Below are 24,789 nucleotides of genomic sequence, written 5' to 3' on the forward strand. Positions count from 1 at the left end.
GTTAAATACAAGTAGTAAGAGAAGGCATCCTTGATCCTTGACCCCTTCTAGATTTTAGGGGAAAAGCATTTTCGATAAAAGTATTTTATCGTTCAGTTAGATATTAGACTGTGGATGCCCATTATCAAATTAAGGAAATTCCTTTCCCTTCCTAATTTTAAAAAAGGTTTTTATCTTCGGTGGCTATTGAGTTTTGTCAAATACTTTCCCTGTGTATATATATAAATGATTATTTGACTTTTCTCCTTTATTTTGTTAATATGATAGATTACCATAAGGGATATGATTATCCCTATTGTCCTGAAATAAACCCAGCTTTGTAATAATGTGTTATTGGGTTTTTTTTTATTGTGAGATTTGATTTGCTAACATTTTATTAAATATTAAGGGATATTGGTCTGTAACTTTATTTTTTGTAATATCCTTTCAGGTTTTGTACTATTCTCATAAAATGAATCAGGGAGGGGCGCCTGGGTGGCTCAGTGGGTTAAAGTCTCTGCCTTCGGCTCAGGTCATGATCCCAGGGATCGAGTCCCGCATCGGGCTCTCTGCTCCCCGGGAGCCTGCTTCCTCCTCTCTCTCTGCCCGCCTCTCTGCCTACTTGTGATCTCTGTCTGTCAAATAAAGAAATAAAATCTTTTTTAAAAAAGAATGAATCAGGGAAATTTTTCTTCTTTATTTTCAGACAGTTTGTGAAAGATTACTGTTTCTTTCTGAATATTTTGATAGAATTTACCAATGAAACTATCTGGGCCTGCAGTTTTCTTTGTGAGAAAGTTTTGGTAACTTAATTTCTTTGATAAATACATAGGTATTCAGAGTTTGTGTTTTATCTTGTGTGAATTTTGATACGTTTTGGGGTTTTTTAGGAATTTCCACATTTCACCTAAATTATTGAATCTATTGACAAAAAGTTGCTCATAATATTCCATTATTATCCTTTTACCATCTAGAATCTGTAGAATCTGAAATCACCTTTTTCCCCTAACCTTCGTGAATTACAGCTTCTATCATTTTTTTTTCTTTCTTTCTTAGTCTATCTAGGGGTTTGGCAATTTTGTTAAATTTTTCAAAGAACCAATTTTTGACTTTGCAGTATACATTATTTTGCTTTTCTTTTTCTAGCTTTTGATGGAACTTTATCTACTTTTTCTTTTTTTAAAGATTTTATTTATTTATTTGAGAGAGAAAGAGCACAAGTGGGGGTGGGAGGGAAGGAGAGGGTGAAGCAGACTCCCTGCTAAGCAGGAAGCCTGATGCGGCGCTTAATTCCAGGCAGACAGACTGAGCCACCCAGGCACCCTTTACCTACCTTTTCCAGCCTTTTCCAAGTTAAGCTTTTGAAGCTATAAATTTATTTATTTGCTTCATGAATTTTGAGCTCTGGTGTTAAGAGAATATATAGTTATTGGTTAGGATTATTTTGCTTTTCTTATGAATTGACCCTTTTATCATTATGAAATGTTCCCCCTTTATCTTTAGTAATATACCTTTCTAAAAAATCTATTTTATCTGATAGTGGTGTAATTACTTCAGCTTTGTTTATGGTTATTATTTGCATAGTATGTCTTTTTTTATTCTTTTATGTTCCGCCTATCTGTGTCTTTAGATAAGTGTATCTCTTCCAGACATATAGTTGGATCTAGTGGCCTGTTAGGTATATCTCTTTGCATTTCATATCTTAATGGTTTCTCTAGAAGTTATAACATTTTACAGTTCACTTAAAGTTAATAGTGTGCCACTTCCAGTGAAGTGTAAGAACCTTGCAGTCAAATAGTTCCATTTACCATCACCCTGTTTTTTATGCTATAGTTGTCATTTGTGTTTCTTCTGTGTATGTTAAAATCCCTACAATACAACATTAGGATTCTTGCTTCCAATAGTTTTTTAAGAAATAAAGAGGAAAAAAAATAATCTTTTATACTTACCCACATTTACCATTTACTTGTATTTACCATTTTGAGTGCTTTTCATTTATTCCTGAATCTCCAAACTTTTTTTTTTTAAGATCTATTTACTTATTTATTTGACAGACGTCACAAGTAGGCAGAGAGGCAGGCAGAGAGAGAAGAGGAAGCAGGCTCCCCACTGAGCTGAGAGCCCGATGTGGGGCTCCATCCCAGGACCCTGGGATCATGACCCAAGCTAAAGGCAGAGGCTTTAACCCACTGAGCCACCCAGGCGCCCCTAAACTTTTATCTGGTATCATTTCTCATTGGTCTGAAGAACTTTTGTTATTCCTTATGGTACAGACCTGCTAGCAATAAAATCTCTTAGATTTTGGTTAATCTGACAGTGTCTTTATTTCATTCTTGGGTACTGCAATGTGTAAGTTTTAAATCTCTCCTAAGCTCTGATAGCTTTTATAAACACAGTCTTGCTTATTCAGCACTTTTCGATAGATTCCTTAAGATTTCCTAATACAAGATGATGCCACCTGCAAATAGAAAATATTTTACTTCTTCCATTCCAAATTGGATGCCTTTTACTTCATTTTCTTAATTGACATAGGTTTTTTTAAAGAACAGTTGCTTGTTTGCTTGTTTCTTTATGTGAAAGAATACCTCCTCTGACCTTTGTAGAATCCCTCGAAAAAAACAAATGGTATCATAGAAGTTATGTATGTATGTGTAATACCACTGGGTTATTTCTCCAGAATAGCTTTGGTTCTATTGCTCCATTTCACAAAATGGATTTGACAGCATCTGAAAATCCAAAAATATAAGATAAAAATCCAAAGATAAGAGGTCGTCATTTATTGTAAAAATAAAATTAATAAGTTCCTCTTTATATTTGCATTTTTATTTTTAAAAAACTCAACTAAAGATGCTATAAAGCACAATTATCCTGGATGAATCACTGTCTGTGTTAAAATTACAGGGTGTATAAAATAGAATGATTCGGTGTAGTGGTGGCAAAGGAAAGTGCAACCTAGTGGTTAAAAAAAAAAAAAGACAGTGATTCTTTCAAATGACTTCAGGCCATTTCCTGGGATGTTTCGTCTCCATATAATCCGTGCCTCATTATCTTTGCTAATAGAGGCAATGTTAAAAATTATACAGTCATATCTGATATCCAAATACATATTTGGCTTTAAGATGTATGATATTTAGCATTTGTTTTGACTTCTTGGTTTGTTTTATCTGTGTAACTTTGGATTCCCTGGGTGTAAAACGATAGACATCTAGGGGAAGCTGGCCTAGATTCATACTAAGTAGCAGGGAGAAGCCAAGTGTATTCCTTTCCTGGGGCTGCCGTTACAAATTACCACCAACATCGTGATTTAAAAAAAAAAAAACCAGGAATTTATTCTCTCACAGTTCTGAAGGCCACAAATCTGAAATCAAGATGTTGGCAGGCCCATGCTCCCTCTGAAGGCTCTGGGGGAAAAATCCTTCCTTGCCTCTTCCAGCTTCTTGTGGCTCTAGTCACTCGTTGGCTCATGGCTGCAGAACTCCTGTCATTGCTTCTGTCTTTACATGGCCTTCGCCTTCTTCTCCCCATGTCTTTCTTCTGTGTATCTCTTAAAAGGACACTTATCGGGGCGCCTGGGTGGCTCAGTGGGTTAAAGCCTCTGCATTCAGCTCAGGTCATGATCCCAGGGTCCTGGGATCGAGCCCCGCATCGGGCTCTCTGCTCTGCAGGGAGCCTGCTTCCTCCTCTCTCTCTCTGCCTCTCTGCCTACTTGTGATCTGTCAAATAAATAAATAAAATCTTAAAAAAAAAAAAAAAAAAGGACACTTATCATTGGATTTAGGGTCTGGCTGGGTAATCCTTAGCCCAGATCTCATCTCAATTTAATTACATCTGCAAAGACCCTTCTTCCAAACATAGTCACATTCACAAGTTCTAGGGGTTAAGATGTAGACATAGCTCTTAGGGGGCCACCATTCAACCCACCATAGCAACCAAGAACTAAATATCACCCATAAGTAGTCCACCAAGTAAGACTAAAATGGGAAGCGGGGGGTGGGGGGGAGAGCGAATTTAAATTACTTTGAGAATACTTGTATTGTCTGTTTAAAAGCTTAAATTTTTCTAGAAACCTAATTATGCTACTTACCTGGGTAACTTGTATTTATCTTTCAAGACTCAACTTCAAGGGCTGCTTCCTCAGAGAGGTCTTCCCTAACTACTCAATATGAATTATAAAAAACTAACTATATTGTCTATATTCTTAGAATTTTTTAAAAACATTAACCTAAAATCCTCTGTCTTCATCATTGTCATCAATTCCTAGCATAAATTATGGACAAGGGCTTTAATGTCCACAAATGTGGCTAATCAGGCAGAGCAGAGACCACTAACAACAGTATTTTGTATGTAGTAGGCCCTCAGTAACTTACTGAGTTATCTACTACCTATCCAGGAGCTCAAAAAATGTAGGCATTAGCCTTGATTTCTTGCTCCCTCACTCCCATATTCATTTCTTCAGTAAATCCTTCTCTCTACTTCCAAAATGCACCCTGCATCTGACTCCCTTTCTGCATCTCCCCTGCTAAAGCCATAGTCTCTCTACACTGCCTTATGGAGTTCCATATGTCATGGCCCTGTATACTCTGAGTTCATCAAATACCACTTCCTTCCCAGTTCACTCCACCCCACACTTTCTGCGTTTCTATTCTAAATGTACCAAGTTCATTCCCACTTGAAGGCCTTTGTTCTAGCTGTGCCTTCACCTCAAGTGCTCTTTCCCATGAGGTCCGTGTATTTGGGCCCCTGGAATCTGGGTCACATATAAATCACTTCCTCAGAAAGACCTTCCCGTCTTAAAGTAACCCCATCACCCTGTGTGTCATAACATTTGTCACTACCCAATATTTTCTCATGTGTTTATTCTGACTCTGCATACTAGCATGCTTATTTGTCTTATTCATGGATATATTCCCCACGTTTGGACAATCCTCGGGATACAGTAGACACCAACAAATGAATAAGTGAATAAACATTTTGATGGATTAAATAAGACATTGGATCTCAAGCCAATAAACCCTCACCTTTCCCAGTAGACCCAGAGAACAGACTCATGCCATTAATTCACCACATTTTTCTGTGATCCCTATCTTTTAGACTTGACATTATGTCACCTTTTTGCATGCTTAAAAGAGTGATATCAATACTGTGAACTGTTCACACACTAGCACATGCCTGGAAAGGCTGGCGTGTGTTCAGCTATCCTCGCCACTTTCCCTTACGCTGCCGGTTGTGCCTGTCCTCTGCAGCCTCTCCTTGCACTTGCCCCTTTGCTTTCAAACCTTCCTAATCCCGACAGCCCTACTGGTGATTTTTCCACTGGGTTGAGATCTACCCGAATTCTCCCTCTGCAGAATCCTGGGATTTTACTGCTAAGATGGAACTTGGAAGGGAGGGGGGAGAGTGTAGTAGTTAAGAACACAGGTTCCAAAGTCCTGATGTCTGGGTTGTTTTTTGGTTTTGTTTGTTCTTTTTTTTTTTTTTTTTAAGATTTTATTTATTTATTTGATCACAAGTAGGCAGAGAGGCAGGCAGAAGGCGGGGGAAGCAGGCTCCCTGCTGACAGAGAGCCTGATGCGGGGCTCGATCCCAGACCCTAGGATCATGAACTGAGCTGAAGGCAGAGGCTTAACCCACTGAGCCAGGCACCCCTGTTGTCTGGGTTTTAAGCTTGGCTCTTATCATTTACCGGCTGATTTGCTTTGGGCCATTTCTGAATTTAGTCTCCATGTTTTTAAAATCAAGATCATGATCCCTATCTCATAGGGTATTAACCTTGTGCCTATCATTCAGCCGCTTTCAGTTCAGTAAATGTCAGCCGCTTTCATTATGAAGTTGATGATGTAAACCAGATTTAGGGTGGTTCGTCCATTTGTTCAGCCAGCAGCATGGGTATTGTGCTGGGTTCTACCCTCAGAAGCTCGCAGTCTAACGGGAGAAAGAGGAATATACACGCTGTTCCAGTTTGGTGTGGCAGAGATTAAAAGTGGAGCCTCTGTGCCATACTAGGGGTGGGGAAAGAGTGGGATGGGGATAGAATCAGAGGACTTCTGTCTGCCTTCTGCTCTCAGTCTTGGCTGTCTTCCTTTTTCCCCAAAAGGTTAGGACCTTCAGAAATTGGCACCTTTTAGAGCCCCTGGCACTGTCTCTTCCTTGGCTATTTTAGAACTCGCAAACCTGTCTTTAGACATAATTTAGCACAGAATTTCCCCAACAGCATTGTGAAGAACACTATTTACTGCAATATGTTAATGGTTCTGTGGGTTTAAAAAAAAAAAAATGTTCCATGGTCCAAGTCAGTTTGGAAAATGCCAGGTTATACAGAATTTCTTCCTGTAGCTCTACTCCTGCCAACTTTTTAATATGCTAATGTGCGTTATTAATCTCCAAGAGAGCCTTTATAGTTCTCAAACTTGATTTGCCCCAAAATGTCTTTTAACAACTTATGGAGCTAATGAACAGTTTGAGAACCCAGGCAGGTGGCAGCTACAAATTTACCACACGACAGCATGATCCAATCCCTCCAGAGTAAAAATAACGAAGTTCATTAAGGCGCTTTCTTTAGTTCCTCCATGGCCCATGTGAGAATAACAAACTCCCAGGCAAATGAGAAATGTCCTTGGTGAATTCTGACCATTTGAAGAAAGAACCTTCCTCGGTGAAATAGTATGCATTTCCCTTATAGGTCATCTCTTGTTTAGCACTTAAGAGGAATTGGTTCTCTTGCTTATTCATACACATACGGGGCATAAACTTAGATATATAACCTTTCAAGTGCTGTCTAAATGATTTACCTGGTCTGAAGAAGGTAATGGAAAACAACATGACTTCCTCCCTGATGGCATCCTATGATGGAAAAGTTAAAAGTTGAATTGGAACTCTAGAATGGGCTATGGTTTGTATAACTTAGAATATTCTTTTTTTTTTTTTTTTTAAGATTGTATTTATTTATTTGACAGAGGGAGACACAGCAAGCAGAGGGAGTGGAAGAGGGAAAAGTGGGCTTCCCGCTGTGCAGGGAGCCCGATGCGGGGCTCAATCCCAGGACCCTGGGATCATGACCTGAGCTGAAGGCAGACACTTAACAACTGAGCCACCCAGGCTCCCCAGCTTAGAATAGTCTTGCTTTCATAAAGAGAATAAAAGATTTCCAGGTATGGTGAGGCCCCGTTTTAAAGCGTCTCAGGATAGTACAGATTTGGTAAACTTGTAGGTCCAGTAATGTTCCCTGTGTCATTTGAATGGTAAGACAAGAAAATAATCACACAAATATAGCCTATGGCCTTTAATACTCATGCCCCCCATAATCCTGCTTAGATTGAAAAGCATCATTTATGAGATGGTTGCCCTTAATTTTTTATAGTCATTCTATATGTGCAGTTTACCTTCTTGTCTGACAAGTCAAGAGAATAACTAGTAAGGCCTGTGGCATAAGTCCTCAAGGATGCTCTTGTTACAACCCCAGGCATTTTTTCTAAAGTATCAGTCATATCAAATGATCTGTGTTGCCTTTATTTGTGAAGTGACCTGGATAGCATAGATGATCTTTAAGAATCTTTGTGGCTTTGAAATTCTTTGAGTCTCTTATTTTGAATGAGTAAAGGGGTCTTAGTCTTTTGGTATTTAGGTCCCTACTGGGTTGTTGGGGAAGTTAGAAATTAGTAATGGAGTAAATTCTAACACACAAAGAACTACTGTATCTGCCACCTTCTCCTGAGCCATAAGAATCCCATAGCATTGTCATTTGGAGGACTGTGAGGCCATCACACATCTGGAACACTAACAGCGACTATCATTTCATAGCAACTTGTGTATGCCAAGCATAACTCTGAGTGCTTTGTGGACATTATCTCTCTTAATCCTTGAAACCTGAAAAGTAGTTGGTATTATCCCCCACTTTGTGGACAAGGAAATATAAAATAGAGCAGCTTGCTCACAGTTACCCAGCTAAGCAGGTAGAGCCAGGATTCAGCTGCAAGCCTCTCTAATCCCAAAGTCTGTGTATTCTTCCCACACCATTATGTTGCCTCTCAGTAGTTACCAAAATGCCGCTGGAATTTGGAAATATTTGCTGAAACACAATCCTGAAGGCAATGAAGGTTCACCATTTTGAATCATCCTTTTCAGTAGCTTAAGAATGACAGGTTCTAGGCTATTTCTTTCCAGTTCCCTTTGGCTAAGAGTAGACCTTCCTTAGGGTGAGAATAAAGGCCTTTTAGTAAACTGTGGTGTTTCGGATTTAGTGCCCTTCTCTTGAATATGAACTCTGGCATAACATTTTCCCCATGCAGTTGTCTCTTCTGTTCAGGACCAAGTTCTGCAGACATATTCTGACATCTGTAGTGAACATCTTACGGTGACATAGACTTGGAGTTACCTAATCTAGCTTCTTATCCCATATAGGAACGTCTTAGTAGGCACATCTGTGTTCTTCACCTTTCTCTTCGTATTACTCTCTGTAAAGAAACCAATACACAGAAGCCTGAAGTCACTTAAAAAGGTCACATAACAAGAAAAGTTGGTATCCCTTTAAAAGATACCACAGAACAGAAAAATACATGTATATACTAAATGGTCCGTTTCTCAGTTGCAACATAGGATATACAGATGTGGACCTCTCAGATTCTAATAATCAAGATGTTCTTCACCACCTCTACTCACTGGTGTGGCAATGTTTTGTTACGCTTTGAGATATTGTCCTAACATCTAGCATTTATTCAGAGTTAACTATATGTATGAAATCTATATAAATTTTGGTTTCAAACTCAAATCTGAATTTGAGTCCCTGCTACTCACTAGCTTTGTGGCCTTGAGCAGATCACGTAAGTTCTCAAAGCTTCAGTTTCCTGATCTGTAGAATGGTGATAATAGAATATTGCTTCAGGGTTATTATGATAATTAATGAGAGAATGCTATACTAATATACCAGATGGAAAGTATAACTATACCCAGATGCCTATTCTGGTTTTCAGTCCCTAGATACTGTCTTTCCTTTGCCCCCTTATTTTCTTAAGGAGCTTATAGACTGGAAGCAAGCTATACCAATGTGAGAACTTAGCAATAAGATATTAAACAAAAGTAGAAAGATTACCCTAGGACCTAGTGGGCTTACTTTTGTTTTCTTAGTAAGTAGTACCTACTGCTTTTTTTCAGTCATTTTTGAGATTCATATTAGTTTAGAAATTACAAGTTATTTGCACTTATTAATAAGGAGGATTGGAGCTTCAGGTCTCTTCTAAGTTTCATGATTCATCCAAAAATTCTTGAGATCATTGCTTTCAGAAGGCATTATCCTTATTTAAGTTCACTCTTCCTGGGAATATCTAACCCCTGTTAATATCTCTATAGTATCCTCCGCTTTCAAAGGAGGGATTTCACTACACCATGAACTCTTGTGGAAAACATGGTTCATGTCCTCATCTTTTGTGTCTGACTCTGATCACAGAACAATTCTTTATATCCAGTAGATGTTCATCTGAGGTTGACTAAATGAGTGAATTAATTCTAGACATGCTCAGATCCTGGCAAGGATGGTGAAATGCCCTAATAAAAGCCTAGTGAGGGGGAAAATGATACAACTCTGTCACCTTCCCGTGTCATTAGTTTTCTTGACACCATGGGCAAGTCACAACTTCTCTGACCCTCAGGTTAGAGTGATACTAAATATCTCCAAAGGTTCTTCCAGATTGGAAATTTTAGGATTATAATTATATCAGCTTTTTTACTCAATGTAGTAATGTTTTAAGGGACATGTTATAGCCTAAAGTTATATCCAAATTTGCATGAAAATGAACCAACTTATAATTATCAGATACATTTGAAATCAGAGCAGCACTGCTGAATTCCCAAAAGTAGGGTGGCAGTTTTAATTTATTTTCTTGTTAAGAAATGTAAAACTTAATTAGACTCTGGCCAGTGTATCTAAAGATCTCATTTGTGGAGTTTGGTATAGTAATTGCAGAAGGTCGACAGTTCTGTAAAATGTACCTAAAATGAGCGCAGCTGTATATGAAGTATGATTTCAGGAACCTCAGAAGGACATTCCCAACCATAAATACCTTCTCCACTTAGCTTTCTTGCTGCATAACAAATGACCACAAATTTAGCAGTTGAAAACACCTATGTGTTACCTCACGTTCTGTGAATCTGGGTTCAGCATAACTGGCTTCTCTGCTTGGGTCTTTTTTTTTTTTTTTTTTTTAATTTGAGAATGAGAGAGAGAGATTGAGAGCATGAGCAGGGGGGAAGAGCAGAAGCCGAAGCTTCTCTGCTCAGCTCATAACAATGTTTAAAGTATAACAGGTGTCAGAGGGCTGCATTCTCGTCTGCAGTTCAGGGTCCTCTTCCAAGCTCATTTAGGTTCCTGGCAGAATTCAGTTCCTTTCAGTTGTAGGACTTTTCCTTTCTGGCTGTCAGCCAGGGATCACTGTCAGTGGGCTGCCGCAGATCCTTGCCATGTGGCCCCCTCACAACGTGGCAGCTTACTTCCTCACAGCCAGCAGGAGACTCTCTTTCCCCGGTGTGCTGTGTTGCATTCTCTTATTATATAATTGTAATCACGGGAGCGACTATCCCATTACGTTTTTCTTATAAAGTAATCTTAACCACAGAAGTCGTATCCCATTATATTCACAGGTCCTGCCTGTGCTCAGGGAGAGGACATTATAGAGGATACACACACACACACACACACACACATGAATGTTGGGGAACGTCTCAGAATTCTGCCCACCACACCAACCATAATTCCAGAAATTCACACCTTTATGTTTATTCTTTGAAGACTTCTGAAGATATGGACATTGTAACTGATTTTAAGCCTTGTTATCTAAAAAATAATATGGCAGCCATAAAATTTTAGTGTGAGAAGGGAGCTTAGAAATAACTTTATTTAAACCCCTGCTTTATTGCTTTTAACCCCTTCATTTACACCTGAAGGAAATGACTTGCTCAAATCACAGGTAGTGTGACACAAAACTGAGACCAAAGACTGAGGTTCACTGACTTCCACACCATTGTTTTCTTTGGTTCATGGCAGCCGCTGCTACTAGAAGAACCTGGAGAATTATATAAGGGATTCAGTGCGTGCATGTGAAAGGAGAAATGGGAAAAGTTCACAGCAAAAATGTATGAGAGGCCATCCCCCAGACACCCATAGCATGAAGGCAGGAGTCAGACTATCATAAAGATGTGTGAGGAATAGGTTATATGGGGGGGAAAGCTCCTATTTTATAAATTCTGTTAAAGTTTGTGGGAGGCAAGCCCCATGCTTCAGTTCATCATTGCATTTTGTAAAAACATTTATATGTGAATAGGAGCGTTGGCCAGAATTCCTTTCATTTAAGACAAAGTCATCAGTGTTTAAAATGATTCATGATGAAGTCAAAGAAGCTCAAATTCTGAAAGAAATGTTTGTTTTATGAGGCAGTTTCTCTGCCGAGACCTCATTTGTTTTCCCAGATTTAAAGTCACTTAGCCATTCCAAAGATTGATTCTGAGTTAACTACATTACCTTGGCCATATTGTGATTTAGTAAAATTATATAAGTGCCCCAAGGTGGGAGAGAGCTGCTTTGGGGATTCATGATTACCAGTGGGAGAGAGAGGAGGGTCGGGGGAGGATAAACTGGCCAAAATCCACATAAATAGATACATAAGGACAAAGTAAGCCTATATTCCGTCTCACTGAGAAAAGGATCCTAAAGGAATTCCACCAGCTGGGGAAGTAGAGAGATTAGTATTTATTGCAAGCCCTGTTTCTCTAGGGACTTCAAGGTTTACTGCCCTTGGAAGCCTCTGGGACTTTGATGAGACACTTGTAAAGCTGGAGAGTATTTAGTCTTTTACGTTATTTCAGTAAGCCAATTTTTAAATATATCCATGCCTCTCCCCTTAGCTATCAGAGATTCAAATTCTGTTGAGCCTGACAACTATAGGCCACCGGGGAAGCCGTGTTGTAAGGGAAGGGGGACTCAAAGGTACTTCCTCCTCAAGACTGAGGTTGGATAAATTAGGAACTGGTTAAATAAATGATATATCCTGTCAGTGGAATACTATGGAGTTGTTTTTTAAAAAAGAACCTTTGGGGTGCCTGGGTGGCTCATTTGTTAAGCATCTGCCTCTGGCTCAGGTCATGATCCCAGGGTCCTGGGATCGGACCTCACCAGGCTCCCTGCTCAGTGGGGAGCCTGCTTCTCCCTCTTCTATTCCCCCTGCTTGTGTTCCCTCTTTTGCTTTCTCTCTCACTGTCAAATAAATAAATAAAATCTTTAAAAAAAAAAAAAAAGCTTGTTTATGTACAGGTATGGAATGCTTTCTGAGATATGTTGTTAAGTGAGTAAAGCAAAACCCATATATTTAGTATACTACCATTTTTCTGGGAAGAAATGAAGAACGAATATTTGATTTTATTTCCATATTTCTGGAGAAACTGGAGATATTGGTTGCCTCTGGACAAGTAGGTGACTGGGGAATAAGGTTGGGAACGGTACTTCAGCCCTTTGGTACCATTTGAATTTTCAAACAGATGCATGTATTACCTAATGAAAAACAACTTTGTCAAGTAAAAGGAATGAGAATTTAAAGAGACAAGGAGACAAAAACAAGTGAGTACAGGAAATTGGTCTCCAGATAAGAGTTGGCTTTGTTATCAGGGTTTCCTTGCAAAGGGCCTTGACTGGCCCTCTCTCAACACCCCCTACACCTATTTATTCTATTTACAATAGAATATTGTAGTTCCCTAACCAGACGTTAGTATCCCTTCTGCTTTCAGGACTTTATTCAGACTGACTCCTCCACCCCCACCCCACATCACCCACTACTATCCTTGCCCAGATCTGGGGCAGTCCTCTCTTTAATCCTTTAGAATTCAGATCCAGAATGTGCCTCCTCCCCAGTACACACTTTTCCACTATAGCCCATATGTGTCTGCTAGTATGTCTGACATTTCTCCTCCGTATTTCTCAATCTTCATGATACATATGGTCTCCCCCACTAAACTGATCATTCTCTGGGTGTGTCAGCTGAAATCAGTGCCTAATGGTGCTGGTAGAAACGATTGCCTTTTGTGGACAGAATGTGATGAGGATTTTTGATGAAGCCAGATATAACATGGGTAATGGTAGTAAAACTTACTGTAAATGGGTTTGTACTAGATTAAGCGCATAACCCCATTCAAGCAGTCATCTGGGATGATGCTCTGAGTCCAGGAAACCTGACTGCAGGTTGTCTCTGTGGCTAGTACTGGTGTTCAGAAGCCAGAACCACCGGCATCACCTCTGACAAGTGGGCAGCCTGAGGGCACAGAGGGGGCCACTGGCCCGCATCTTAAAAGCCCCAGCCAGAACAAGAATTGTTACCATTTTCATTATTAGCATACTGCATTGCTCTTGGCTCCTTAAATTGCTAGTTGCCTTGAATGCTGTCCTGCCCACCTCCTCCGAACCCCAGGATCAGGTTGAAATGTGTGTGTTGTCTTACCCAGAGTACCTTGGAAGAAGATACAAAAGAAAGGACAGGGGCTCTCCAAAGGAAAATCCTTCCCCCTCTCCCCACCCCACCCCACCCCCAAAGCCATCTCTGGATGGACTTAAGAAACGAAGACATCTGTATCATAAGCCTTTCCAGGGCCGAAGCAGCAGAACTGTCTCCCCTCACTTAACCTTGGCAGTCACAAGCCAGCTTTTCATTTTCCCTGCTGCAGTCCAGGAAGGCAGGAATAATCACACGGCCACACAGCTAGAGGCTGTCAGCCCAACTTGGCGAATCACCTTTCCAAACACCTTTGCAATTAGGAGGAGACAGGCAGCTGCTAACTGGGTCAGACCTGCTCTTCGGACCCTGCCTCTGGGCATCAGAGGCAACTGTGGGGAAGAACTCCCAGGGCTGCCTCTGTTTCACATGTTTTTCATTCAGTTGCAGTTTAATAAGCCTTTTACATTGTCCCCAAAATTGTTGGTGTAAGTTCCAAGGGAATGCTGATGGCTTCCAGCATGTAGGGCGATCGGATCTGTGATCAAGCTGTAATGCTGACTCCTCACAGCCTCCGGCTGTCCAATCATTCACCCCTGCCCACCAGCTCAGAGTACTTGCTGATTCAGCCTTTCTTTCACCTGAGCTTTCTCTGTTGTTTAGGGGGATGGATTCATGGGGGAACTAGTATTGTCCGTGTAAGGGTTCAGGGTGCCCCAGCATGCACAGGGAAAAGATCCTTGGGCTGGAAGTCAGGAGACCTAGATTCTAGACCCAGCTCTGCTGCCAGCTAGCTGTGTGACCTGGGCAAGCTATTAACTTCTCTGGCCTTCACACTTTCTCTGAGGTCTCTTCTGGTTTTAATTAAGAGTATATCATTCCAAGTGGGTCTGTAGGCTTTTATCCCTCCAGAACTCTCCCTTCTTCTGTTTGACTACTGTGGTAAATAATTTTATGTCATGTAGCTTCTGACATTACAGACCCACAAACTCAGCGTATATTCTTTCTCCTGTTATATTCTCCAGTTATGGACCGTATGCCAGAGAGTAAACAGGAGACCAGGCATGACTCAGATTCTGCCTGGACTTTTCAAAAGGCCCGGTGATATCACATTTTTAAAAGCCAGTTGCACCCATGTCTACAAATTCTTCCTTATCCAAATCTAGTAGAAATCACCCAACCTCATGTGCATCTGTTGTTCAGGCAGCCGGACCACATTTGTACCAAAGAAATACGCAGGCCTTGGGGGACCTAGACCTTCTTCGGGGTGACTTCATGCTTCAGGTGGATATCTTTCAGATTAGAAACTAGAATCCCAGCCATCAATCAATTAGCATCATCAAATGAGAGAGACCCAGACTCCAGTACCAATACCTGGTCTATGTGGGGAGGTCAAGACCTGGGGGGGGGGGCTTTGGAGGATGGGCAGTGTTCTGCTTGCTATGATTTAATTATGATTTTCTGATTCAGGAACGTGGAAGCAACTATGAATGAGCCAGCTCTTAGGACCAACTGTCAAGCATGTGGCTTGTAATCTGCTGTCATCCTCCTTGTCCAAAAAGAGTTCACAGTTTGACAGCTCACCAGCTAGTGAAATATTTGTTTCCTCCACTGCTCTAATTCATACCCTGGGGACCTGAGGATCTTGGACAGGGAAAGGGCTCCCCCCAGCTAGGCTCTTTGCTGCTGGTAACTTCCCAGTGGTTTGAGTTACAATGACTCAGCTGCCCTCGTTTTTCTCCCCCTATAGAACTCTCCCTATAGAACAAATGGTGTAGAACCCTCTCTGAGTGAAACAGAATATACTCTGTAATTACTCTGTCAAGAACTAGCATCTGTAATGAGGCATTCCTGCTGGTGGCCTCCAGAGGTCCCTATTCTATAACCACTAAGTACCACTTTAATGAACTTTTCCCTAAAAATTGTCAAGAGCTCTCACTGACATCCTTGGATATTATTTTAGTTAACAGTTTATTTAGAGAAAAGGGCCCATCTTCACAGGGCGAAGGGATCAACAGTAGACGCTCTGCCCCCAAGAGAATGGAGGGAACTTGGAAAGAGGAAAAAAAAAGGCTAGTTACCAGTTATGATGGAAATGTGAGACTGATGTGAAATGCAGAAAAAGGAATGGTTAATAACGGAGTGTTGCTATTTATCTAATACAAAACAGGTTTTAATTGATTTCTCAGAACATATCTCTGTGACTGCGGAGGGTAGTTCTGTCACAGTTTGAGAGCATCCAGTTTCTTCTGATCTGATTCTGTTTGCACTGAGCAATCTTCTGAGGTGAATTGAATTTCCTTAGTAGATTTTCCAACTGAGAAGTATAATAACCAGCTGTTATCATTTTAGTTCTTGTAACAGTTACTATTCTTGCTGTAAATTGGCCTGCTGATTTCTGTTCCTTCCCTGGGCAGTTTAGTTAGCAAGAATCCGTTCTTCCTGGGCCAGCAAAAAAAAAAAAAAAAAAAAAATCAAATGTCTAGACCAACAAGGCAAAGTTTTTTAAAACCCTAGAACTTCTGGGGCACCTGGGTGGCTCAGTGGGTTAAGCCGCTGCCTTCGGCTCGGGTCATTATCTCAGGGTCCTGGGATCGAGTCCCACATCAGGCTCTCTGCTCAGCAGGGAGCCTGCTTCCTCCTCTCTCTCTCTGCCTGCCTCTCTGCCTACTTGTGATCTCTCTCTGTCAAATAAATAAATAAAATCTTTAAAAAAAAAAAAAAAAAAAACCTAGAACTTCTACAGTCATGCAGATTCTCCAGCTGCCCGTCAGCAGTTAACCACGTCTCCTGAACATCCGCTAAAATAATGTCTTCTGCTTAAGTCTTAAATGTCCAGGCGACATTGATTCCTCCTTCACCCCAACTCCCGTCCTGGGTGCGGGATGAGAAACCTGGCAGCCCTCCTGGGCAGCCGTCCCCCTCAAACTGTAGGCTATGGACACCAAGGCATGGCCTAGCTTGTGGCCTGTACAACTTCCCTCTGCCCTTCTTCACACAGATCGTCAGCTGTTTCTGTACACCTCCACCCTCAGATTCTAGAAAACACCAATCAACTCTTTTTTTTTTTTTTTTTTTTTTTTTAAGATTTTATTTATTTATTTGACAGAGAGAAATCACAAGTAGATAGAGAGGCAGGCAGAGAGAGAGAGAGGGAAGCAGGCTCCCTGCTGAGAGCCTGATGCGGGACTCGATCCCAGGACTCTGAGATCATGACCTGAGCCGAAAGCAGCGGCTTAACCCACTGAGCCACCCAGGCGCCCGACTCTTCTTCGTACTACTAAGCCACCTTAGTGGTTATCTTGTAGATCCATTCATATGAATAGGAAAAAAGTAAATTTTTAAAGAGATCAGGCGACTTTATCAGGGTCATACAGCAAGTGGGTGGTGGAACCAGGACCAGAGTGCAGGTCTGGTGACTCCAAGGATTCTCTCTCCTGCACCCCTTTGCCCCCTGCCTGGCTCTAGTATTTGTATGTGCTGACCTCAGGGGCCCTGTGGTGAATACAGGGAGGTGACAGAGGCCAAGTGAAAGGCCAAATGCAGAAGAAAATGACAGGAAAGAACGGAGATTACAGGACTGAAATCAGCAGAGAAGGCACAATGACTCTAATTCAAGTTCCCACTGCTTCTGGATGAATCTAATCTGATACTTAGAACACTTCATTGCTAGGTGATTGATAAATAAAAATCAATCCTTTTCTTTCCGCCAAGGTTCATCTCACTTAAGAGCATGTCTATAAGCAATAACATAGTTTATACGTGCCCCTAGATCAGATTGGAGGACAGAAGGGAGAAAAGGCAAAGGAAACAGCCTAGCCCTTCCTGGCTTGTTTTTCATGAGAACCCAATTTGCACATGATTGCCAGTGTTTAACAGTAAATGGCAGATAAAAAGAAAATGGTAAAGAGAGGAGAGATTTTCTGTGGAGGTCTGGAAGAAGAAAAACAAAAAAGGCTGCAGACACTGAGCTAGTGAGATGGGGCTCACTGTTACCCCAGGGGGCATGGTTGGAAGAGACAAAGTGGTGGATGGGCAGCCTGTAGGGAGGAAGGGCAAGGAGCTCATCAGTGCAGGTAATTTTCTGGCACCCAGCAGTGGAAGGGTGATGTCCGAGGGTACTGCCACAGGCCTCCTCATTCCCCACCTCCCGTTGTTTCGCTGCCTACTTATTTCCTTGACTTTTTATTATCATATTCTTTTTTTTTTTTAAGATTTTATTTATTTACTTGACAGAGAGAGATCACGAGTAGGGACTCGATCAGAGGACCCTGAGATGGTGACCTCAGCCGCAGGCAAAGGCTTAACCCACTGAGCCACCCAGGCCCACCCCTTATTATCATATTCTTTCCTGCAGGAGGGAAATGCCAAGATGGAGACTATTGTAATATCAGGCATTCTTAGTTTTGGGGGTTTTTTTCTAGGCACTCTTCTGGTGATAATTTACTAGGAAAGCCGCCAATGAATACTCTAGACCATTAGATTCCCATCCTTAAATATTATGTGGACTTTCACCTTTTAAATTTTAACTGTGATGGAGGATCCTGGTTGGGTCAGTGGGTTGAGCCTCAGACTCTTGGTTTTGGCTCAGGTCATAATTTATACAGGGTAGTGGGGGCGAGCCCCAGTCGGGCTCTCAGGCTCCGTGCTTGGCAGGGAGTCAACTGGAAATTCTCTCTCCCTTTCCATCTCCCTCTGCCCCTTTCCCTACACAGACTCACACACTCTCTCTCTCTAAAATAAATGGATGAATCTTTTAAAAATTTTTTTTTAAATTTTTACTATGGTAAAAATGTATATTAACATAAAGCTTTTTTAAGTTTTTACTTCAATTCCAATTAATAATGCCAATTAAACCATTTTTAGGTGGACAAGTTATCAGCATTCATTACACTCACTGTTGTACAACCATCACCACTACTTCCAAAGTGTTTCCATCACCCCAAACAGAAAATCTGTATCCGCTGACCACTAACTTCCCATTCCCAATACCGCCAGCCCCTAGTAACCGCTAATCCACCTTCTGTCTCTATGAACTTAATACCAGCCATTCTTACTTTTTTTTTTTTAAAGATTTTGTTTACTTATTTGACAGAGACACAGCAGCAGGGTGAGTGGGAGAAGGAGAAGCAGGCTTCCTCACTGAGCAGAGAGCCTGATGTGGGGCTCGATCCCAGGACCCTTGGGATCATGACCTGAGCCACCCAGGCGCCCTCCACCCAGGCATTCTTACTTAACTGTATATACCTCCTAAAATGTAGCAGCAGTAGAAAAGAATGGAACCTGAGGTGAAAAGGAAAGGCTGTTGCGGGTTAAAAACCAAATTCTCATTCTCTTAAATATAGTTGAAAACTTTTTATTACAACTAAGTAGTTGTATCCCACGCATTCAGAGAAGGCAGACTGAAAGTCCCTCTGCCATGTGCTAATTCAGCATCTTTCTTCTTGCAGTGACCATGCAGCAGGTGGCCAGGACCGTGGCCAAAGTGGAACTCTCGGACCACGTGTGTGATGTGGTGTTTGCGCTCTTCGACTGCGACGGTGAGTGGGGCCCTCTGGAGTCTGGCGGGAAAACGGAGCCCGACCGCCCTTGAAGTGGACACTGTTGATACCAGAGGCTAGCAGAGCGCTCTAGTGCACTTGCCTGCGCCTCTTGAGCCCACAGCAGTAGCTCAGCCCTCAGCGCCGTGACACTGAGAGCTAGAACCCCTGTTCTGAGCTTGTGTTTTCCATTTCTTCTCGTAATTCCAATTTGCCTGTAGGCCTAAGTGAATGTATGACCATAAGGATCTTTAAAAAGGAAACAATTCAACTCTAGGGGGTGATCTTAAAAGGGAATTAAACTCAAATATAAAAGCTCAGAAAAGGAGACAAAAATATTAGATCCAACTTGCTGCTTCATAGACTAGGAGCACGTGATCATCTGTCTAGAAAGAAGGTGGTCCTGATCTTCCCTGCACCCCCCAGAGCACATCGCAGTCATTCACATCCCATTTCTGCCTTCCAGCTCGTAGTGGCGTGTCTGCGACCGCTCTGTAGCTTAGCCTACGTGAGAGGTCCTGGTTCCCCTGTGGCGTCGGTTCTCAGCTACCTTGCCTGATGCAATACTGCTATTCACCGTGGAGGCTCACACCTTTCCTCAGTGCTTACTAAGAGCCAGCATTGTGCTAAGCTGCTGAGTAGGAGCCATTTTTCATGACACGTAACCCTCTGAGTAGGAGCCATTTTTCATGACATTTTCCAGATGAGGACGCTGAGACTCGGGTGAGGTCATTTCCCCAGGAGCACACAGATCGCGGTCAGGTAGTAGTAGCACAGCTAAGCTGTGAATCCAAGCTGGCCGCCTCCCTCTATGCTCTGTTCCCTCCCCTGCTTGTTTCCCAGGAAGTGAAGCTAATGGAATCCCGGAACCCGGTCAGAAGTTCCTGCCTTGGTGAAACCTTCGTTCTGGCCCCGGCATAATAATGAAACACTCTGGCTTTTTCATTCCTCAGCTTGTTTCAGTTTGTCTTCATTACTACAGGTTACACTCTCTCCGTGCACGTGACCTAACTTCCCTACTATACTGTGAGCTTTTTTAAGTTTTTACTTCAATTCCAATGAGCCAGGTGTTACATTAGTTTCAAGCGTACCATACAGAGATTCAGTGACTCCATACATCCCCCCCTCGGCCCCGCCCCATGCGCATCACAGCTCCCTCCTTACTCCCCTCACCCGCCTCCCCTCTGGTAACCAGCCACTTGTTCTCTACAATTGAGAGTTTCTTGCTTTATCTTATTTTTTTTTCCTTTGGCTTGTTTTGTTTCTTAAATTCCACGTGAGTAAAATCATACAGTATCTGTCTCTCTCTGATTTTGCTCAGTATTAGACTCTCTAGCTCCATCCATGTCATTACCAATGGCAAGATTTCATTCTTTTTATGGCCGAATAATATTCCATTCTGTCTGTGTGTGTGTGTGTGTGTGTGGACACACATACATACACACCCTACCTTTTTTATCCATTCAGCAGTCGATGGACACTTGGGCTGCTTCCGTATCTTGGCTATTGTAAATAATGCTGCTGTAAATAAATTGTGGGCTTTTTAAGGGTTATTGCAAATCCTTTATTCCGTTGGACCCCTCCATAGGACCTCGGGTAGTACTTTGCACATAACAGATGTCATTAACTTGAGTTATTGAAGTTACCTAGTTGAACTTGAGTTATTCAAACCTCCCACCTGCACCCACAACCAGGTCTGAGTGGAAGAAAACTGCAGGGTTAGGGCAAGAAGATGGCCTCCCCCTCACATAGGGGTGGGTCATTTTTTAGTGCTGCTCTGTCTACATGATATTCTACTAGTTTCATGTGGGTATTACATTTAAATTAGCAAAAATTAAAAACAATTTAAAAGTCAGTTCCTTGGTCTCTGAAGCCACATTTTAAGTACTCCGTTGCTGCATGTGACCAGTGGCTACTGTCTTAAATAGCACAAATTAAAAAAATTCCCTCATCAAAGAAAGTTCTAAGGAACAACACTGCTCTAGAGAGGTTACCGTTTCTCAGATTTTGGTTTTTATCCTAATCACTTCTGGGTGGCTTGAGTTTTTTCCCAAAAACCACAATTTTATAATTTTTGAAGCCAGAGAGCTGGTCTGCAAAGTAAACACAGGAATAAAGGCAAGAAGCCTCACAGCTCCCCTCTTCTCCTAGGAAGGCCTGAGAAATGAAATTTTATTTTCCCACCTTTTTTTTTTTTTAATTTTTTTTTTTTTTTAAGATTTTATCAATTTGACAGACAGAGGTCACAAGTAGGCAGAGAGAAGAGGAAGCAGGCTCCCCGCTGAGCAGAGAGCCCGATTCGGGGCTCAATCCCAGGACCCTGGGATCATGACCTGAGCCGAAGGCAGAGGCTTTAACCCACTGAGCCACCCAGGCGCCCCTATTTTCCCACCTTTTAGAAGGAGGTTCTGTCAGTATCTACTTGAATCCACCTTTTAAAAAATAATTTAACATCTCTGGGGCTTATTTTCTTTTCTTTTTTTTTTTATTTTCTTAATCTATAGAAAAATGAAGTATATATTAAATTAAAAATCCATTGTTATTTTTACACATTAAATCTTAGGTCAGAATGCCAAAGGACATTGACTTTTCAGACTGGTTGACCTGAGAATTTAGAGTTGTACTCACAGATCACATGTGCACACAGATGACAATTCAGTCATGTACCTGCTTCATAAGTAAGCCATTCACCTTGATCAGCTCTGGCCCTAGGGAAGAAGGAAGCAAATCCCTTGGCAGTCTAAATGACCTCAGATTTTTTAAGCCTCTCTTAAAAAAATATTAAGAATCTCATTGGACCTTTTTAATACTTTTAATTATATTCCTTTTTTTTTAAAGATTTTTTAAATTATTTATTTATTTATTTGAGAGAGAGTGTGTGCACAAGTTGGGGGAAGGGCAGAGAAGCAGACCCCCTGCTGAGCAGGGAGCCCTACCAGGACTCTACCACAGGACACTGGGATCATGACCTGAGGCTGAAGGCAGTCACTTAACTGACTGAGTCACCCAGGTACCCTTCTAATTATATTCTTTTATTTTTTTTAAGATTTTATTTATTTATTTGACAAACAGAGATCACAAGTAGGCAGAGAGGCAGGCAGAGAAAGAGAGAGAGAAGGAAGCAAACTCCCCGTTGAGCAGAGAGCCGGATGCGGGGCTTGATCCCAGGACCCTGAAATCATGACCTGAGCTGAAGGCAGAGGCTTTAACCAACCCACTGAGCCACCCAGGTGCCCCCTTTTAATTACATTCTTAACAAGCCATATCACTGATCACTTTTCAGCCAGCCAGGCTACTTTTTAACTCTTCATGTTGAAGTACACACATACAGAAAAGTGCAAATACCATTAAGTATGCAGCTTGCTAAATTTTTAAAAACTGAACACACCTGTGTAACCAGTATTATCCAGAAACATCACATTGGCAGGACCACAGAGGTCCAGAAGCAGGACCTGGTGCCGCCTTCCAGCCACTTCCTCTCCCGCGGGCAGTCCCTCTCCTGACTTCCGGTACCATAGGTTAGGTCTCCCTGAGCTGGCTTGCTTGTTTGATCTTGCTGTGAGGTATCTTTGAGGCTGTCCATGTCCCCTTCAGCCAGAAAACATGAGCCAGTGTAGGTTTTCAGGTACTCTGTACAGAAGTACAGAAGTTCTTCTTTCCACTCTCTTCCCAGATCGATCAATCGTTAGTAAAAGTCTGTTTTATGGTTTCCTATTGTTTTACCACCACCAGTAATGGCTGCCATTCTTTCAAGCAGACATTTACTCCTGGGCATGTAGTCAATGGGCACCTATCCTCAACTGCTGAAATGGTTACTCTTCGTGTGGCTTGAGAGGTTGACCTTTGGTTAAATGAGATGTTCTCCAAGTTCCTCTGCAGACCTGAGAGTCTGTCACTGAAGAGGGTGGAATAAGAGGCCATGAGAAGATGGGCTTAACCCAAAACCAGATTTTAATTTGGGTTTTTACCATGAACCTCCCCCTCCCTCTCTCACCTGGACTATTCCTGACTGACTCCCTACTGCTGTTCTCCAGTCCCATCCCCATATATCCAGCCAGAGGAATCCACCCAAAATGGAAATCTTTAATTCCATCTCACTTACTTGCAGTCCTTTCCTGGTGCTCCACTGCCTAGAAGATAAAGCACAAACCCTTTAGTGAAAATACAAGACCTCTGGGGACCTGTCTCCTGCCCGCCTCTTCCGTTTACTTCCCCACCTCTGTGTGCACTTCCTGACTACTCAGCAGTCGCCTTGCTCCCTGCCTGTGCCTTTGTTTATGCTACTGCCACTACCTGGAATGCCTCCCCGTCCCACTGCCCTTTACTTGGCCAATTTCTGCTCATCCTTTGGGATTCAACTTCGGAGTCACCTCCAGGAAGCCTTTACGCCTCCGTACTGTGCCACCCGCAGCCCGGGTTCGGTCCCTTCCTCTGGTCCCACAGAGCATCTTCTCTTTACCCCACGATGGCATTTACTGCACTATTGAAATAATGTATTTGTCTCTCCCACAACCTGGGAGTATCTCAAGGGACAAAGTCCTATTTATCTCTTTATTCTCAATTCCTAGTACAGGACCTGACCTACGGTATATTCTTGTTCAACTTTTGTCACATACACTAAACTGTCACTGAGTTGTAATTGGAAACATCAAGGAAGGAGCAAACCATTTGTTTGAATTTGGCTGTGAGAGTACACTGGGCTTTGGAACCCACGTTGCGTGAACGATGAAATTTTCTCAGTGTCTTTGTTCCAAGGCCTTCACTTATCCCTCTTGTGTTTGCCTCTTCCTCTAGGCAATGGGGAGCTGAGCAATAAGGAATTTGTTTCCATCATGAAGCAGCGGCTGATGAGAGGCCTTGAGAAGCCCAAAGACATGGGCTTCACCCGCCTCATGCAGGCCATGTGGAAATGTGCACAGGAAACTGCCTGGGACTTCGCTTTGCCTAAACAGTAACGCAAAACTGCAGGAGGGACCTCCTCCTCCACCCAGAGCACCCTGACCCCTGGGACAGAGCCTTGGCACAACCCTTCCGGCTGCTGCTTCTGGAAGTAGTGCTCCCTTCCTCTTGGGAATGATCTCAGGATTCAGCCAGTCTTCCCTCTCCCCTCCTTCCCCTGGCTTGGCGTTTCTTCTAGGCTCTGCTTCTGCCCAGTGATCATCCCCACAGGTTCTCAGAAACATGAACAAGTCGTAAAAAGTCGGACTTCTGGCACCTTCCTCAGCACTATGCCCTCAAGTACCCTATGGATAAAGAATGCAGGGAACCATCCACATACCTGCCAACCCTGGCGACTGCTCAGTTCTTTCGTCCTTTTTGCTGTGGATTTACATCGGGAGCATTCCTTGCTTTTCCTCCCGCTGGTGATTTTAAGCTACAGTTGGGCAGATGTCTGAAGGGCAGAAGGAAGACTGTGATAAAGGGTCCTGGGGAGGGGCCAGGCGGCCTGAGCTGGCGGGAAGCCTGGGCCAGGGAAACGATCCATGTCGGTCCCCAAGGTGGCTGTGAGGCCTGCTCTGGGCAAGTGATATGCGCAACGGGAATGGAGCAGGGTTTGGAATTTCGAGCAGCTGCTTCACGGCTCTGAGGCTCCCTGAGAGAACTCCGCCAGTACTCGGTGCCTGACGAGCAGCAGTGATTGAGGCCATGTTCCCTGCAAGTGCCATTTCCCTCTAGGAGTGCATCTCTGAAGCCGAGGCCTGGCTCACCGCTGGTCTGCCCGCTGTCTTAAGCACTTGTAAAATATCACTTTAATTATAATAGTTTGCAGTAAACTCCCCCCCCAACCCACCCAAGGCTCTTACGTC

At 42.5% G+C, this 24,789-nt stretch overlaps 1 protein-coding gene across 3 annotated transcripts in view; it reads left to right on the plus strand.

The window, feature by feature from the left end:
- The window catches only part of MICU1 (mitochondrial calcium uptake 1), a 244,368-nt gene extending 219,598 nt beyond the window's left edge, over positions 1–24,770 (plus strand). For all 3 annotated transcript variants that reach the window (XM_059169978.1, XM_059169979.1, XM_059169980.1), the window contains 2 exons: positions 18,893–18,982; positions 23,777–24,770. In XM_059169978.1, coding sequence (XP_059025961.1) covers positions 18,893–18,982; positions 23,777–23,937 — 251 coding nt within the window. In that variant the 3' untranslated portion in view covers positions 23,938–24,770. The remainder of the gene's footprint in view (positions 1–18,892; positions 18,983–23,776) is intronic.
- The last annotated feature ends 19 nt before the right edge of the window (positions 24,771–24,789 follow it).

Source organism: Mustela lutreola, chromosome 4 (assembly GCF_030435805.1).
Source record: "Mustela lutreola isolate mMusLut2 chromosome 4, mMusLut2.pri, whole genome shotgun sequence".
Taxonomy (NCBI): domain Eukaryota; kingdom Metazoa; phylum Chordata; class Mammalia; order Carnivora; family Mustelidae; genus Mustela; species Mustela lutreola.